Below are 16,356 nucleotides of genomic sequence, written 5' to 3'. Positions count from 1 at the left end.
CCATATCATAAGCAGCATTCTGTTCAAACAAAATAATGGCTCGCAACTTAAGTGCAGCCGAAAGGTAGTGTTTCCCCGCTCGCCATTTGAAAAGTTGGAATGCAAGCTCAATTCGGACAGGCTGGTAGCTCTGACGGAGCTGACATCATCACGCATGTGATGACATCAGCTCAAAAAGTGGAAAAAAAATACAAATTCAAGAAAGCTGAGAAGAACTCAGAAATGAAGGGGTGCCACACGGGAATCATGGCACCCTATTATCTGGACCCCAAAACTCGGTAAAAAACGAGTAATTCGGTATGGTTGGGAGGTATGGCTGCAGATAGCTAGAAATCATTATCCCTCCATATAGACAGGTAGTGTGATCTCATGTACTACACCATGTGAAGGTGTAGAAGTGTCAACTTTGCAAGAAGCAGGATGGAGATAGGTCACAGAAGAGCAACAAAATGGAGCAGAGTTTACAAAAGAAGTACAAGAAAAATGTAAGCAAATGGTGGGAACAATATGAACTTAAGTATTTCAACAAAATCAGCATTATTCAAGAAGGGCACCATTTTCTACAATGATATTTACAAACTAATGAACTACAATTAAAAATGCTAGATGGAAATCTGAAGCTGCTTAATTAGTGAAAAAGCCTTCTTAAGGAGATAGCAAGGATAAGAGAAAAAAGGGAATTAAAGATGAGAGAGTAACACCATGACAGAGAAAAAGCTGATGTGTGAAACCTGCAACTTTGTTTCAAGCAGCAACCCAGTTAAAGAATGGTGAATGAAATGAAGGACTGTGAGATCAGAGACATGCTCTTCTCTTTTTGGCAATGGGGATTAGTTATTGCACCACCTACCAGCTGTGTTATGGAAACACAACCATATCAGCTGACAGGTGGGATGTAACAAAACAGAAGTCTAGGTGGGGCTTGCAGGTGGAAGCATGTGCACTCTTCCCTAAGTGCACTGACATGTTAGGGATCTGAGGTGAGAAACTAAGTTAAAAATAATCTAAATCCCAGGCTTACAGTATGACAACACTGTTCCTCACAACTCCTGCCCTACACATTGAACCGCTTAAATGGTCAGATGGTGCAAATGATGGGACACCAGACCTGGCCATCTGGCTGCAGCGGGGGCAGCAAAAATAAGAAATGTCAGAATGCAATAGTCAGACATAAGACCAGTTTTGCCAGGGACAGAAAAAATAAGCACTTGGTTAGACAAAATCTTTCTATGTGGTTGTTAGATATAATCAATCAATGCTGTTCTTTCCTGTTCTGTTCACAAATGACCTTTACAAGTCTTGTAAACATTTTTCTTCCTTTTAGCTTGTGATATCTAAATGAGTACTACAATGCAATTTTACAAATATTTATGTTTTGCACCATTACTTGTATGAAGTTTTAGTATGCCTTTTCTTCTACCCGACACTTCTTCCATAAAATGGGACTGCCACATTTAGGATTACTCAGAACTGCATACCCTGTCATGTTTTCCTGCAGTACTTGTCCTAAATGACTATATGATGTCCAGAACTGCTAATGCAACAAGTTTGCATGTACAGTAAATATCACAAAAGCATAATCTCGATTACATTTCTGTCCACCAAACTTCTGAAAATATAATTCGAACTGCCAGCAAACGACAACAGAAAACAACAGCACCGGTGAGCTGGATCACCAAAACGGATGCACAATAAATGAAATCAGAATATAAAAAGTAACAAACTTCTTTAATAAGCCATGGTGATGTGACAAACTTTAAGCGCTTTCATCCACTACATGTGGACTTCTTCAGAATGCCATTTTACACAACATACAATATATTTAAAAACTTTTTGGCGCCAAACTCCACCTTGTTACCATTTGTAATTTAAAGTAACACTCCTTCTAAATAAAAACATATATACTTAGTAAGGCTGTTTGACCTAAACTTATACAATCTAAAATCATACTTAAAATATCCGATTGTCTTGTTTGTTGCTGCCTAATCCTTATATCTATATATGTTACAATGTGTACATGTGTAAGATATACGTATGTATAAATATATCTAAGGTATTGTGAATAAATGTAGATGTGTATAAATTTAGTATACATCTTAACACACTATGTAAATTCCTAATATAGATGTTATGTACCACTATAAAATAATACTGTATGCTCATTCACCATATACTGTCTTTAGTACAGAAGCTTACAATAAATTGCTGTTGGCAATCATAATAAATAATTAATACTAACGCAATTCTAATATTGGTTTAATAGGTATAAAGTCATTGAATCCTGGTGTCCTTCCTGCGTCTGTTATAATTTGCCATACTCTCTCTCTTATTCAGTAATGCTCTAAAATTTCCCCCTCTCAAATCTATTTTGAACTGGTCTATAATACCAAATTTGAAGTAGTGAGTGCCTCCCCTATCAAAAATATGCCTACTTAATGCATTATTCATGTCCTTGGTCCTTATACAGTACAAATGGTCATAAATCCGCTTTTTAAATTGGCGTTCTGTTTTTCCTATATAAAAACCAGCGCATGACATGCATTTGGCTAAATATATAATATTTTTGGTGTTACAATTTCCCTGTTTGAACCTTATAGTGGTCCTATTAACATTGTCCAATACCAAACTACTTGTCTCCAATATGGCATGGCATTGGTTACAAGAACCACATTTTTTTGTATGTCTGTCTATACTATTGTGAGTAGTAGTTGACTGTCCTATTTCTAATTTCTTTTTTAAATTATGTCCAGTTTTATATACAAAAATAGGGGTATCTCCCACAATATTACCAAGGTCTTCGTCCACCATTAACATATTCCAATTTCTTCTCAATATAATTTTACTGCTTTCTACGTATAGGGAATACTCTAATATACAGGCCCTACCAAACTTAGGTGTATCTGCAAGTACTTTACTATTCCTATTTTTGTTGAATTCTCTTCCTAATAATGGGGGATATTTTTTACCCCATTCATTCTTTACATATCTGGAGATATTATCTAACATATTACTGGGGTATCCCCGAGCTTTAAAAAGTTGACATATATAGTCAATTTCTCTCTCCATTTCCTTATATTCAGATGTCATGCGGGCTGCTCGTATACACTGACCCTTAAAAATGTTTCTCATCATACCCCTTGGATGACAACTAGTGAATTCCATATAACTATTGGAAAATGTATTTTTCCGGTGTATATTAGATTTAAATCCTATGTCTGTAGTAGAGATATATGTATCCAGATATGCAATGCCTTTGTCGTTACAGTTATATGTGAATTTCAAGAATGAATTTGATGTATTCAAAAATTCTATAAATGAGGCAACACTATCACTGTCACCTGGCCATAAAACAAACATGGCATCTAAAAATCTTGAATAATAAATGACTTGTTTGTAATATTTACTGGTGAATAACTGGGCTGTTTCCCATTCCAACATGACCAGATTGGTGTAGATGGGAGCGCATGCTGTTCCCATAGCTACACCTCTGGTTTGTTTAAAATTTTCTCCCTTAAACTGGATAAAATTGTAATCCAAAACCAGTGACATTAATTCCATAATAACATTTATCTTGTCCCATTCTAGATCTGAATATTTCATTAAACTGTTGCAAAAGTATTCTAATCCTATATCTTTCGGAATACAAGAAGATAAATCTTTAACATCTATAGTTAAACAAATTTCTTCTTTCCACATATCTGTAGTCAATTTTGCTAGAAATTACCATGAATCTTTGACTAAGTGTGTAATTTTTTTCATAGATGGGTTTCAACCATCTATCAATTACTACTACCAGTGGATAGGTTTTTGAATTTCTTCCTGAAACAATGGGACGAAATGGTGGATGCTCTATATTGTTGTGCACTTTAGGAATGCCTACTATACTCGCCAATGTTGGATGATCTACTTTTAAAAAGTCGTAAATATCCTTGGAAATATGATTATCCAATAATAGTTCTTACAAGCATAAATCAATTCACTTGTATCCAATGATTATCTCATTTATAGATACGGTTTCATAGTTACCAGTATCATAAAGTATATTGTACACTTCATTGACATAGTCTAGTGTATTATATAATACCACCCCTCCCCCTTTGTCGGGTTTCATGACTCTTATGTCAGACTGTGATGTTAACTCATCTAGTACCTTTCCTTTCTTCCATATTCAAATTATCTCAACGGTCCTCAACGGTCCCCCTGGACTGCAAACCTAGTAACCACCTATGAATTAACAGGACCTATAAAAGTGAAAAACTTTATCACAGAAAAATCAGTTTTCACAGGGAAGCTGTATCCCCTGCAGCCCTTCTCCTCCACACCTGAGGACATTATTAGCCCACTGTGTTTCTTAAACACATCCGAGCTCACAATTCAGCTCACCCAGCTACAATATTTCATAAATGAGAGCTCGAGCACACACAAGTATAATGCATGTACTTGAGATCATCATTCTGTGCAACAGGAGACCAAGAAAAAGTATTTATTTGAGGGACCTTCTTCTACTCCCTATTTTACTTTATCACTTGCAGTCTGAGATCACTGAACCTTAGAGAAAAGAGTAACCACTGACAACCAGTGTAGCACCTGTTTTGCTCATTCTCCTAGTGGCTGTAAGACCGGACCATCAACAAACAGTATGTTAGCTCTAAGCTCTTGCTCCAATGCAAAGCAAGCATTACTAAATGAACAAATGCCACATCGACTGGAGTTCAGGTGATCACAGCAAATTTACGTAAGCCACATACAAAATAAATGAACACTGTAGATGTATTGTCTCAGAATTAGGAAGATGGTTGTGTTGGAAAGCCAGTTCCATTTACTTCTGAGTCAGTGCAATCTCAGGCTTGGATTTAGTATCCTTAATCTACAAGAGGGCACCCCCCCCCACACACACACACACACACACACATGCACAAAAGCACCATTGAGAGACATTTAAACATTTTATTGCATTTACTTTGGATGCATTTTACATCTATGATATGCAGCATAATGCTCTGACAATTTATTTTGATCATATGAAAGCTGCCATTATATACTAAAATCTTTACTTATATACCTAAATTTGTATCTATATGTATATGCAAATATGCAAAAACTCAGCTGAACACATGTAGCGGCATGATTCATGCAACATGCTTGCTGGTACCCATAGTCCTTCGGTTCTTAAAGATACTAAAATATCTTGCATTACTGACATAGTACCTAATGAACAAGTATTACCTCAAAGTGAATCTGCACATTGAAGATTCATATTTTTTTTCTTACATTTAGTATTGGCAATTATTAGTATTAATTCAGCATAAATAACATACAGTTTCAAAAGGTCCAGCTGCGATTTGCGTTTTGAAATTGATCTCTTCCTCATTTCTGGTTGTAATGCAGTGGGTCCTGCAAGGTCAGAAAGTCGTTGAGGACTGCTGAGGATCTGTTCAAAAGAGAATGCAAAACACAGTTGAAAAACAATGTTTCAAAATTTTGTTGATATCTCAGAATAAAATGCACAACTACATTCATAAGGTATTTAATTTAAGATGCAACTTGAAGTACAACATATTTAAATGGTTTAAATCACTGAAGATTTAGAAGACCTATTAACATTTAACCATGGATAATCCAGAAGTCAAAGAAGAGATTACCACTCAACAGGTAATAACTAGTCCAGCCTACATCCTCTATTGGTGTAAAGCAGTGTTCTGAATGCAGTTATATGTTTTTTTTTGCAAATATGCTGTAGAGATATCAGTATAAAGTCTGTTTCAGAATATATTTAAAAGGCAAGTCATAACTCTGTAATGGCCCGATACTCTAGACAACAGCTAAGCATCTCTTGATTCAACTAATTAAAAAAAAATGAAATTCCTTAAAGCTACAGACAAGTTTCCTAATGTTAGCCTTGGAAGTTAATTTGATATTACTGCAACTAAATCTTTAATGTGAACATTTTGGCAAAAAAAACAGACTTTATACGAATAGTGCAAATGTGACTAATGGTCGTCAAAACAGAGGCATGCGCATTTATCAATGTTAAACTTTAATCTGTCAAAAACAACAAGGTAGCAACCAAGCTTAAGGTACTCCGACAATTTCACATTATTTTTTGACTAAATGGTTTTCTCCAATTTACAACGGTCAACAAACATGTCCAACAATTATCTCCTGAAGATTCTACTTAGCAAGGGACAGGCAGAGCATTCAAAAACAAGAAAAAGAATTAATGGAAAAGCACCAACTCTGCCTATCCCAGAACATCCTCTACTGCAAGAGAATCCATGTTAACAAACCTAGCTGTGTGCTACATAGTTTACACTAAGTGCATTCTTATTTTAAGCAAGCATGATCTGCTTTTAGACAATAATTTGTATCATTCTGAATCCATTAAGAGTGCTGCCTCCCCCCTCCAAAACACAGCATATAACAACAAGTATAAGCAGGCTCTGTGTAGAAGACAGACAAGTCTTTATTTCATTGACGGTTTACTTCCATCTTTCGGCTATGTACAAGTATAAGGTACCTGACACTAGATAATTAACCATCTGTTTTACTTAACTCAAAATTGCCTTAAGTTGGCTAGACTGATAAGAACTTCAATACTGTCACCCACTTAGCAATGTGTGCAGCACACACAAGGTCAACCTCCCTGAGAAGTCTTGGATGCATGCATTCCAAGGGAGGCCTGAGCAAGACTGATAATGACTGTGTACTCAAAACATTAACAACCTGTATTGTTTCTGTGTAGAAGCAGACTAAATGTAGAAGGATTATGAGAAAGGAATTAGTATTTACTGCACAAGATGGTAAAAGAATAAAGTAAAAAAAATAAATATTAGTTATTTCAGATGTGCACAAGTGGGTTATATTACAGCAATTTGTTCCTTCTGTATGGGGAGGACCAGTTCACTTTGGCATCTATGGGAGGTTCAAGGGCTCATCAAAGGTTGCCATACTGTTTTGTTCATGCTGATACATTTGCTGTCTGGTTGCAGTAAGTTAAAATTTTTCAACCAAACGGGGTCGACTGAAGTCACCATCCAACAAGCAAATTGCTGCATAGTTGCTACTGTAGTTTAAGGAGACAGTATACACCTGATGTCAATAAGCAATTTTTACAATTCCTGAATCTGTGAAGTAAATGTACTTTTATAATTTTTTGAAATATATATGGGGTGAACGGGATTGACACTTTGTGTTTTACTCATTTTTGTGACATTTATTTTACTTAGTCTATTGTATCTAGTGCTGTTCTTGATGCTAACTTGTGAGACATTTTATATTTTAATTGCTTTACTCTATTTTAATACTTAGTACAATTTAAAAACAAGCTAATATAAATATGACAGTTTTACTTTAACAATCAAACAGTACTTAGATTATATATGATCTATATATATGTACACACACACACACACAAATGGTATGTGGTTTAAATTATTTAGTACTTACACACACACACACACACACAAAACTACAAATTAGTATGCATTATTGTCAGTGATGCAACAGGTAGCACACTCACCTTCGGTGCAGAAGGCTGTGGCTCTACTCCACAATAGCTAACACTGCAGAGAGACCAGAAGGATTACAGTAATACAGTGGCCTATCCGAACCTGCCTCCATCTCAGATTTGGAATCCGATTGGAGGAGGACAACCAAACCCCCAGGACCAAAGGTACAACTCTGGGGCAAATCCGGAACTACATACCTCACCGAGGCCAGGAACAAGTAAACAGAAGACTATTCATCAAACGGAAGGCAACAGTAGGAACACTACTAGTGGACAAATTAACCAACAAGGGGATGAATGCGATACCCATTTACAATGGGGTAACAACAATAACAATAATGAAAATTTTACCAACTCCCGAGGCCAGAACCACAACAAGGGGCAACAGAAATAACGAGTGTACAACACTCCGACAGCCAATAGACGCAAAAGGTAGTTGGTCAGGCCAATGACGGGGTAAGTGAAAACACGTGTAAAACTGTCACTAACAACGAAGGTGATTTCAAAATTTATAATTTTACAGACTTTGAAGTGGACAAAACTTTAACTGATTTGTTTGCTAAGGGTCTAACTTTCGTGCCCTCTCGTAACTCAGATTTGCCTAATTTAATCTTGGACTTTAAACTCTACATGCGAAAACTGAATTTGTGTGCGTTATTGGGGAATGATGGACCTCAAGAGGGGCAGCAACTATGAGTTCCTAGTACATTCAATCCCCCTGTACATCCAAGACTTATGCTTTTTGACCGGATGTGTGAACTTGACTTTAGAGCTAAACTGAACACAACACACAAACACGATAAGAACAGAAACTTATCTAAAAATGAAATACAAGCCCTTTCTAACTTTAAGTCATCACCAGTAGGCATGATGAAGCCCGACAAGGGCGGTGGACTGGTTTTAATCAACACGACTGACTATATAGTAAGAATGTGTAGCGTTTTAGAAAGTGAAGTCTGTATGAAAGTCAGTATGAATGAAATGAACATTGCACACAACCGTACAAGGTCATTCCTTAACGACTTATTTATAGATGCCTTAATTGACATTAACAAGTACAATTATATGTCCATGCCATCTCCGAGGTTGCCCCTACTGTTTGGTATCCCTAAGATTCACAAAAGTCTGGTAGACCCACCAATGAGAGCATTGGTGGATGCCAGACAGTCAATTACATACCCATGTACGAAAGTTACTGATTCCATCTTGAAGAAATATGTAAAATTAGAACCACAGATATGTAAAGACTCGTGGACTTATTTATCAGATATAAATAGTTTGGAATACATGGGTGATTATAATTTTCTGACAATAGATATACACGACCTGTACACCTCTATTCCCCATGATACAGGTATAGAATGGGTAATGGAGTTAATGAGATCTAAGGGGGCACCACAAACAGAGATGAGATTAACCGAGGAATTACGTGGCATCATTTTATCAAACAACTTTATTATGTTCGATACGGAATTTTACCTACAGAAAACAGGAGTGGCAATGGGGTCACTTTGTAGTGCGAGTTTCACCAACTTGGTGATGGCCCATTGGGAACAAGAATTCATTTTAGATAATGCCATTGGTAAACCAAGATTGTATTTTTACACTCAATTTTTAGACATTTTTATGATACTAAAAGGGGACATGGATACAGCCGCAAATATGGTCAATTACTTGAACAATGCAACTACTTTTTTTTTTTTTTTTTTTTTACAGTTCACTAGTTCGTACCAGACTGAAACAATAACTTACTTAGACATTGAGTTAACTAAGGATAGACATAATCAGAAATATAGAGCCCATATATACAAGAAAAGTACATATTCAAACTCTTTCTTGCACTATGCCAACTGTCACCCTTTCCACCAGAAAAAGTCGGTGGTAAAGGGTCAGTTAGTATGGGCTGCAAGGATGATTACTGAGGACTCCCACTTTGAAGAAGAATGTGAAACCCTCAGACAAATGTTCTTACATAGAGGTTATCCAAATAATCTACTAACCCAATCTGTTACAGAGGTACACTAAGTGTAAACAAGGCTTGTATATACCTACCTATCTTAAATAGAGAGAGTACATTTGTCTAGCTATTGAAACAGTTGAGAGTACGGAAACAAATGGTACTACTGTCCCATACTCTCTTCGTTTTATTATGACTTACAGTATGGATGCAGTAGAAATGAAAAGGATAATAAAAAACTGGGACATACTGTCTATGGACAGGGACATTAAGAGTAAAATAGGGGAGTACCCAGTAGTCATTTTTAAAAAAAGGAATGAACTTGAAGAATATAATGGAATCTATGCAACCAACCCCTAGTAGGAATCCTGAGATGTATAGGTGTGATACATGTAACCAATGTAAATACATTGAGACAGGATTTAAATTTAGAGTTAGGGGTAGGTTTTATTGTACAAAGTACAAATTCAATTGTAACTCTAAATCTGTGGTCTATCTAGCAGTATGCCAATGCTTTCCAGCATTTTATGTCGGTAAAACCAACCGCAAGCTCAAAGAGCAAGTGTATGAACACATACACAATATTAGCAGAAACGAGACTGACAATGCACTGGCAAGACACTGTAGAGAATTTCCAGACCACAAATTCAAATTTAGAATAATAGATCAGGTGAAGCCAGACATTAGGGGAGGACCAACTGCCCTACTACTTGAAAGGTTAGTGTTACTATGGCAGATTAGACTAAATTATTTTTCAGTACCCAGGCTTAAATGAAACTTGTTCCACTGCCTGTATTCTAAAACTTAAAAGTCTGCTAAGGTAAATGCCTACTGTTCTGGGCAAAAAACCTTGTAGAAATATTTAACATACATATACTTGTATTTGACAACTATACACAATTGTATTTTTTTATATGATACATCTTAGGTAGACTGTACTATTGGGTATTCAAGGGATTTTAGCACTCTGTATTTTTTGTATGTTTTGTATTTATGGCTTAATGTTAATTTAGCAAGTGTTGATTGAAATGAGTCACATGGTCTGCATTTATACAACAGCTGTACAGGAGCAATTTAACTGAAGTTTAGTTACCTAACTAAACGAAAAGCGCTTATTGTGTACGTTTTTCTTTTGTTTTTCTAAAGTGTAGCATGAGTAGAAAGCAGACGGCTCTTTTTTTGTTTTTAAAGTCTAATTTATTAGTAGGTTTGTTACTGCAGTGCAGCATGATGGAGTGCTGTAATTCTGAGTTTGTCATTCTTTGGATGACATGCAAAACCAAGGCCCCATCTGCTTGAGTTAGTGGTAGCTCAAGTGGATGAAAAGATTCCACAGCACCTTTCAAAAACATTAAAAACATTACAATGTATACCATGTACAATTTCCCATTCCTTTCTGCTACTGTCATACAATCAAATATCTTAGTTTTCACACTCCTTTTTCTACAACCACCATCTAATTTTTCTTAAAATTATTGCTAGTCTCAATTTACTATTAAACATGACTTCATCTAGCCTTATAAACGCTGCTATAACATCCATACATAATCCTACCGATATTCATTTCATTTACCTCCTTTTCTAAACAAGAAAACATCTTTAATTATCACTTATGACATAGGATCATACATTTTTAAAAATTAAAACAAACCATATTGACACAATTCCACCTGCAAGCATTTTACATCACAAACCATATCGACATAATTCTAGTTGCAAATATTATACATCACTAATAATCTACACAAGCGTTGTCTGTCAATCATCATATAGCTCATTCAAGTCCCGCCTTACTTTAAACCTCATTCCTCCTCTATATGTATTGTTCCCACAACTCCCATTTCTTCCTATGTAATTTGATGCTACCCTTTTTTAAAGATCCCAATTCCAGCTGTTTTAACTCTGTTACTATAGTCACTACTTCTACTACATTTTGTTTAGACTTTGATTTCCATTTTCTAGTAACTGTTTTTTGGCAGCCACCATAATCAGACTCAGCAAGGCCTTATTATGTCTAGGGAATTCCGATTTTGTATCATAGCTCAAAAGAATAATTTCCCTAGTTACATCAATTTGCTCAACCAGCATCTCTGACACATTAGTCTGCAGGGAATCTCTGCCAACTCATTACACTCCCAGAAAATAGGTTCCCAGTTACCTCTTTCTTCCCCATCATACCTGCAACATTTGCAGTCTACCCGAGGAAAAATTCTCTGGAGTCTACTTGGGGTATAAAAATATCCATGTAAACATTTCAAAGCAAAAATCTTAAATCTTCTAGATTTTGGTGCATATTTTGGAGATATAAATATATCCTCTCATTGTTTCTCTCTCAGTTTCTTATCCAATCTCTCCTCCCAATTCTAACCTCCAATAATCAATTCTTATAGCTATCATGCAATATGTTATATGCTCTACTAATTATTCCTTTTTTAAAGGCAGCTTCTGTTCTAGATTCTATTAAAAACTCTACCAGTGCAGACTTTCATTTAGGACCCCATCCCCCAATTTTTTCTCTTTGCCTCTACTTTGATATCAATCTTTGACAGAGAAGGCAATCTCTAACCTGCAGATCAAAAACAATTCTTGGCATCTTCCCATTCAATTACTTTTCCCTCTCAAGTTATCTGCTCCTAATACGTCGATTCCTTTGAGAGTTTTCTCCAGTAAATTCCTGTCCCTCTTGCCTATTGTCTGTATTCTTAATTGCAGTCATCCCTATTGGCAGAATCTCCTTTCTCCATTCCCGTGTTGGCTTAGTTCTTAGAATACTTTCTGCTACTTTATGAATAAAATACTCTATTGTTATGCTTCTTAAAGGTCTGTAGCTAAAATACCAGTCTCTCCTTGTTTCTTGAGCTTCCCCCGTTTCATCATCCTTTTCCACTTTTGAATTACAGTTCTCTGCTTATGCTATACATAGGAGCCTTAATTGTGTTGCTCTGAAATACCCCTTCAAATTAGGTAATCCCAATCCACCTTATTCTATTGGAAGAGTCAATTTATCCTACTTAACTTTTGCCCCTCCAAGACAAAATCCTTCATCTCTTTATTAATTGCTATTCACAACTTCTCCTCTGGTTATTAAAAGTAAGTCTGACTTGTGTACAAGACGAAAGGGATTAAAAACATCTTAACTGCTTGTATCTTATCACCCATATCCATATAACAGAGCTTCCATTTTCTTAAGTTTTTGTATCATCTTTTGCTTAGTCTCTTCTCATATATCATTAGCTGCTACACCAGAATCATTTTTAATCTATACTCCTAAATACTTCATTTTATCATTCCTCCATAAATATGGATATTGCTGAACCAATCTGTGTCTGGGTACATAATTTACTACTACTGCCTTTGTTTTTGCTTCATCAAGTTTATATCCCGAAAAGATTTGAAACTGTCTCAAAATGTTCCACAACACTGCAATGTCCTTTTCTGGTTTTGTCGGGTATAACACAGTATCATCTGCAAATACAGCCAGCTTTTCATGACTACCATACCAATTATATCCTTGAATTTCTGAGTCCCTTATTTTCTTTCGGGGGGGGGGGGTGGACACCCCTGCCTCATTCCTCTGCTCAAGCAGAAACTTTCAGAGAAGACTCCACCCAGTTTAATTTTTACCTGCAATCCCTCATATATCCTCTTAAACAACCTTATAATTTTATCAGGGAACGCAAATGCTTCCACTGCCCTGCTCATAAAGTCTCAGTTTACTCTGTCAAATACTTTCTTTGCATCAAGACCCATCAACAGTGGTATTTTCTTACATTCTCCTTCCCTCTGGATCATCAATGATCTGTTAATGTTGTCAAATGTTTGCCTCCCCTCCACAAAACCACAGTGATCCATATCTATCAATTTGGCATCACTTTTGCCATTCTTTTAGCATTATAAACATAACTTTATAATCATGATTTAGTACTGAAATGGGATTGTATGAAACTGGATCAGATGGAGCTTTACCCTCTTTAGGTATGATAGCAACCTCTCTAATCATCTTAAAATACTGTTACACAAAACCTTCCAGATCTATCATATTTTCTCTTGGCTTCCAAACTTCCATAGGAATGCCATCTATTCCTGGGGAATTTTCCTGTAGACTGGTTACATCAGAATTTTTATCTCATCTCCTCCTATCTTGTTAGTAACTGAGCCTCATCTACCTCTAACCTTGGCATATTTAATTCTTCCATAAACATTTCAGATTGTACCTATTCTTGATTTCCAAGTTTCTCTGCTTTATTCAGACTTTCATAGAATTTCCAAAATACTTCTAATACTTCTACAGGATCACGTTACCTTCCTTGTTATAGGCATCCACAGCTTGGTGAGAGGTCTTTCTACTTTCTGTTGCCTGAGTCATTGTGCTAAATGTTTTTTGTGCTCTAGAGTTATAAAAAGTTGCTTAACAGCAGTCTTTCTAAACTCATGCATATTGTAGAGGTAATCCCTTATTTTCTAATTTACATATTGCAGTTACTCCTCTTCCTGCTTTGTGAGATTCTCCATATTCTGCAATACTTTAACATTTGTCAGTCCCTCTAAATAAGTCTAGTTACTTCTTAACTATATTTTCCATTCTTTTATTTCCACCCAATTTTTAAACTACACTTTAATTTTATCACAGTCCCTGGCTATATTTTTCAGAAAAAAATTCTGTATTCTCTAATAGCTCAATATTTTCCACTACCCATTCCTTAAATTCCTCTCTTTTCAACAGATATGTGGGAAACTGTCACAGTCTCATTTTTATTTCATTACATTGTGTTTTTTTAGTTATTACTGGCATATGATCTGAAATAGTTATTGGGTACATATCAAGACCTTCAATTAAATGCACATGTTCCTGTGAAATGTAAATTCTGTCTAGCCTAGCCCAGTTTTTGTATCTTGGGGAACAATAAGTAAATTTCCTCCAAACACCTAGTAATGAATTCACATTTTCCATGCCACATATTTTCATAAAGTTATTCAAAAGTCTACTCTCTTTTTTTTATACTTTCCCTTCTGGGCCCCCCAGACACATCTTCACTGCTGCAAATCAAATTGCAGTCCCCATCTACAAGTAATATTTGTTGCTGAAAGATGATTATTTCTCCCAAAGTTTCATGAGCTCCATTATAGCAGTTTTAGGTGGAATATAAATGCATGCCAATACAATCCTCCTCCCTTGCCAGTAGCCCTTTAGTACTACAAATCTACAATTATCTTTTTCTATTCTCTTATCACTACTGGAGCTCTTCTTGCAATTAGTATAAGTACTCCTCTTTTCCTCTGCCTCAGGTATTCCGCTAAATAACCATCCTAAAAACCTTTCTTTATCAAATTCACATGCTCAGTTCTTTCCAAGTGTGCCTTCTGCAGCATATCTATTTGCACTCTACATTTTTCAATATAATTCACTATTCTCTCTTTTGTTTGTATTTAAATGTCAAAGGTCTCACAGATAAAGACATTACAGAAAGCATCACTGTATTAAAAAGTTATTATTCCCACCTTTTATGTATAACATCTTTTTTTGTTAAATGTCTAGTTCCAGCTTTTGTGTTGCATGCATACACTGCTTGGTAGGCTGAACTTTTATACATTTGTTTCCTGTTACTTCTTACCAAAACTTTGCTTTATTGAAAGCCCTCAAAAATAAACACACCCCAAATACCTCATAAAAACTTAACTTAATACTAACACACAAAACTATGTACATCTTCAAATTTTTAAGTTTGCCCTCCTAATAGGAGCAAATGTCCCACACTGACAGCCACACTCACAAACTTGAGTTAACCTAAAAGAAAGGTTATCCATGCTAAGACACACGGTGCAGCCTGTGTTTCAATTAAGTGCTGTTTTTGTCATATCTTCATAGCTCTCCCAGATGGGAAACACCTGAATGCTTTCAGAGAACAGTATCACATAGCCAATTTCTCTTTTTTGTTTTTCTAGCCAATTTCTCTTTTCAGATGGTATCTATTGAGACATGAGGACCAGATACAGAATTGCTACTAAGCATATATTTACTTGCTAGACAAAAAGCCTTATACTATTCTTTTTCATTTACTTACTTTCTCTTAAAATTTGTTACTAGATCAAGCCAAGAGCCCCATATCCAGTCATGCCCCCAAAGCAAGAATGAGAAAAAGGACATTCATTTTTCTTTTATCATGCTCTTTTAACCAGACTTCTTTTTTACACTGCAGTGCTTATATTTCATAAAACTGAACAAGGATAAAGACAGAAGACGGGAGAAAGAAAAAAGAAAAAAAAACACTTGTTTACAACAGTATCTCCACTGCACTTAAACTGAGAAAACTTTACTATATAGCATGCAAAGAAAATCATGCACTATATAAACGTACTATTAAGAAAAAATTTTGTTTTACTTGCAGTTAACTTTCTCCTTCCTCTTCCACTTCCCTAAGTATTTTCCAAACAGTAAATGACATGAAGAATGGCATATGCTTTAGAGTCCCCTCAAGTCCAACAAAGTCCAAAAAAGTCCAAAATTTCTAGATTTTCCTTTTCTGTCATATTTTACAATTTTAACTGCTTGTAATCCCACATTTGTCAATTTCCAAGTTACTGGTTTTATTCCTGTTCATCTTGATCTCCCAAATTATGTCTCTGCTTTATTTCCAACATACTCTCAATTCTTCTAGTCAATTTTTGTGCTCCCTTCCTTCTCTCCAGCATTTTCCATTGAAACACTGGAAAAGATTTCACTGGCATAGCCTCTCTGTAGTATTCATTACGAAAAGAACAAGAAACAGAATCTACTTTTTCACAGCTCACTTTTTGTTGGACAAACTTTTGTATTTTCTCCTTAGCATGTACTTCAGCAAAAACTGATTTTGTCCCTCAAGGGAAGAATATTTTGAAGATAACTGGGTACAGC

At 35.8% G+C, this 16,356-nt stretch overlaps 1 protein-coding gene across 1 annotated transcript in view; it reads right to left on the bottom strand.

The window, feature by feature from the left end:
- The window catches only part of ARFGEF3 (ARFGEF family member 3), a 2,280,599-nt gene that overhangs the window by 1,250,048 nt on the left and 1,014,195 nt on the right, over positions 1-16,356 (bottom strand). Inside the window, exon 11 of the mRNA XM_044087095.1 lies at positions 5,319-5,431. Coding sequence (XP_043943030.1) covers positions 5,319-5,431 — 113 coding nt within the window. The remainder of the gene's footprint in view (positions 1-5,318; positions 5,432-16,356) is intronic.

The sequence above is a fragment of the Protopterus annectens genome, chromosome 1.part1 (genome assembly GCF_019279795.1).
Source record: "Protopterus annectens isolate FY-2018-M chromosome 1.part1, PAN1.0, whole genome shotgun sequence".
In the NCBI taxonomy this organism is placed as follows: domain Eukaryota; kingdom Metazoa; phylum Chordata; order Ceratodontiformes; family Protopteridae; genus Protopterus; species Protopterus annectens.
The sequence above is the reverse complement of the archived record's forward strand: the minus strand, read 5'-3'. Positions and strand labels throughout refer to the sequence as shown.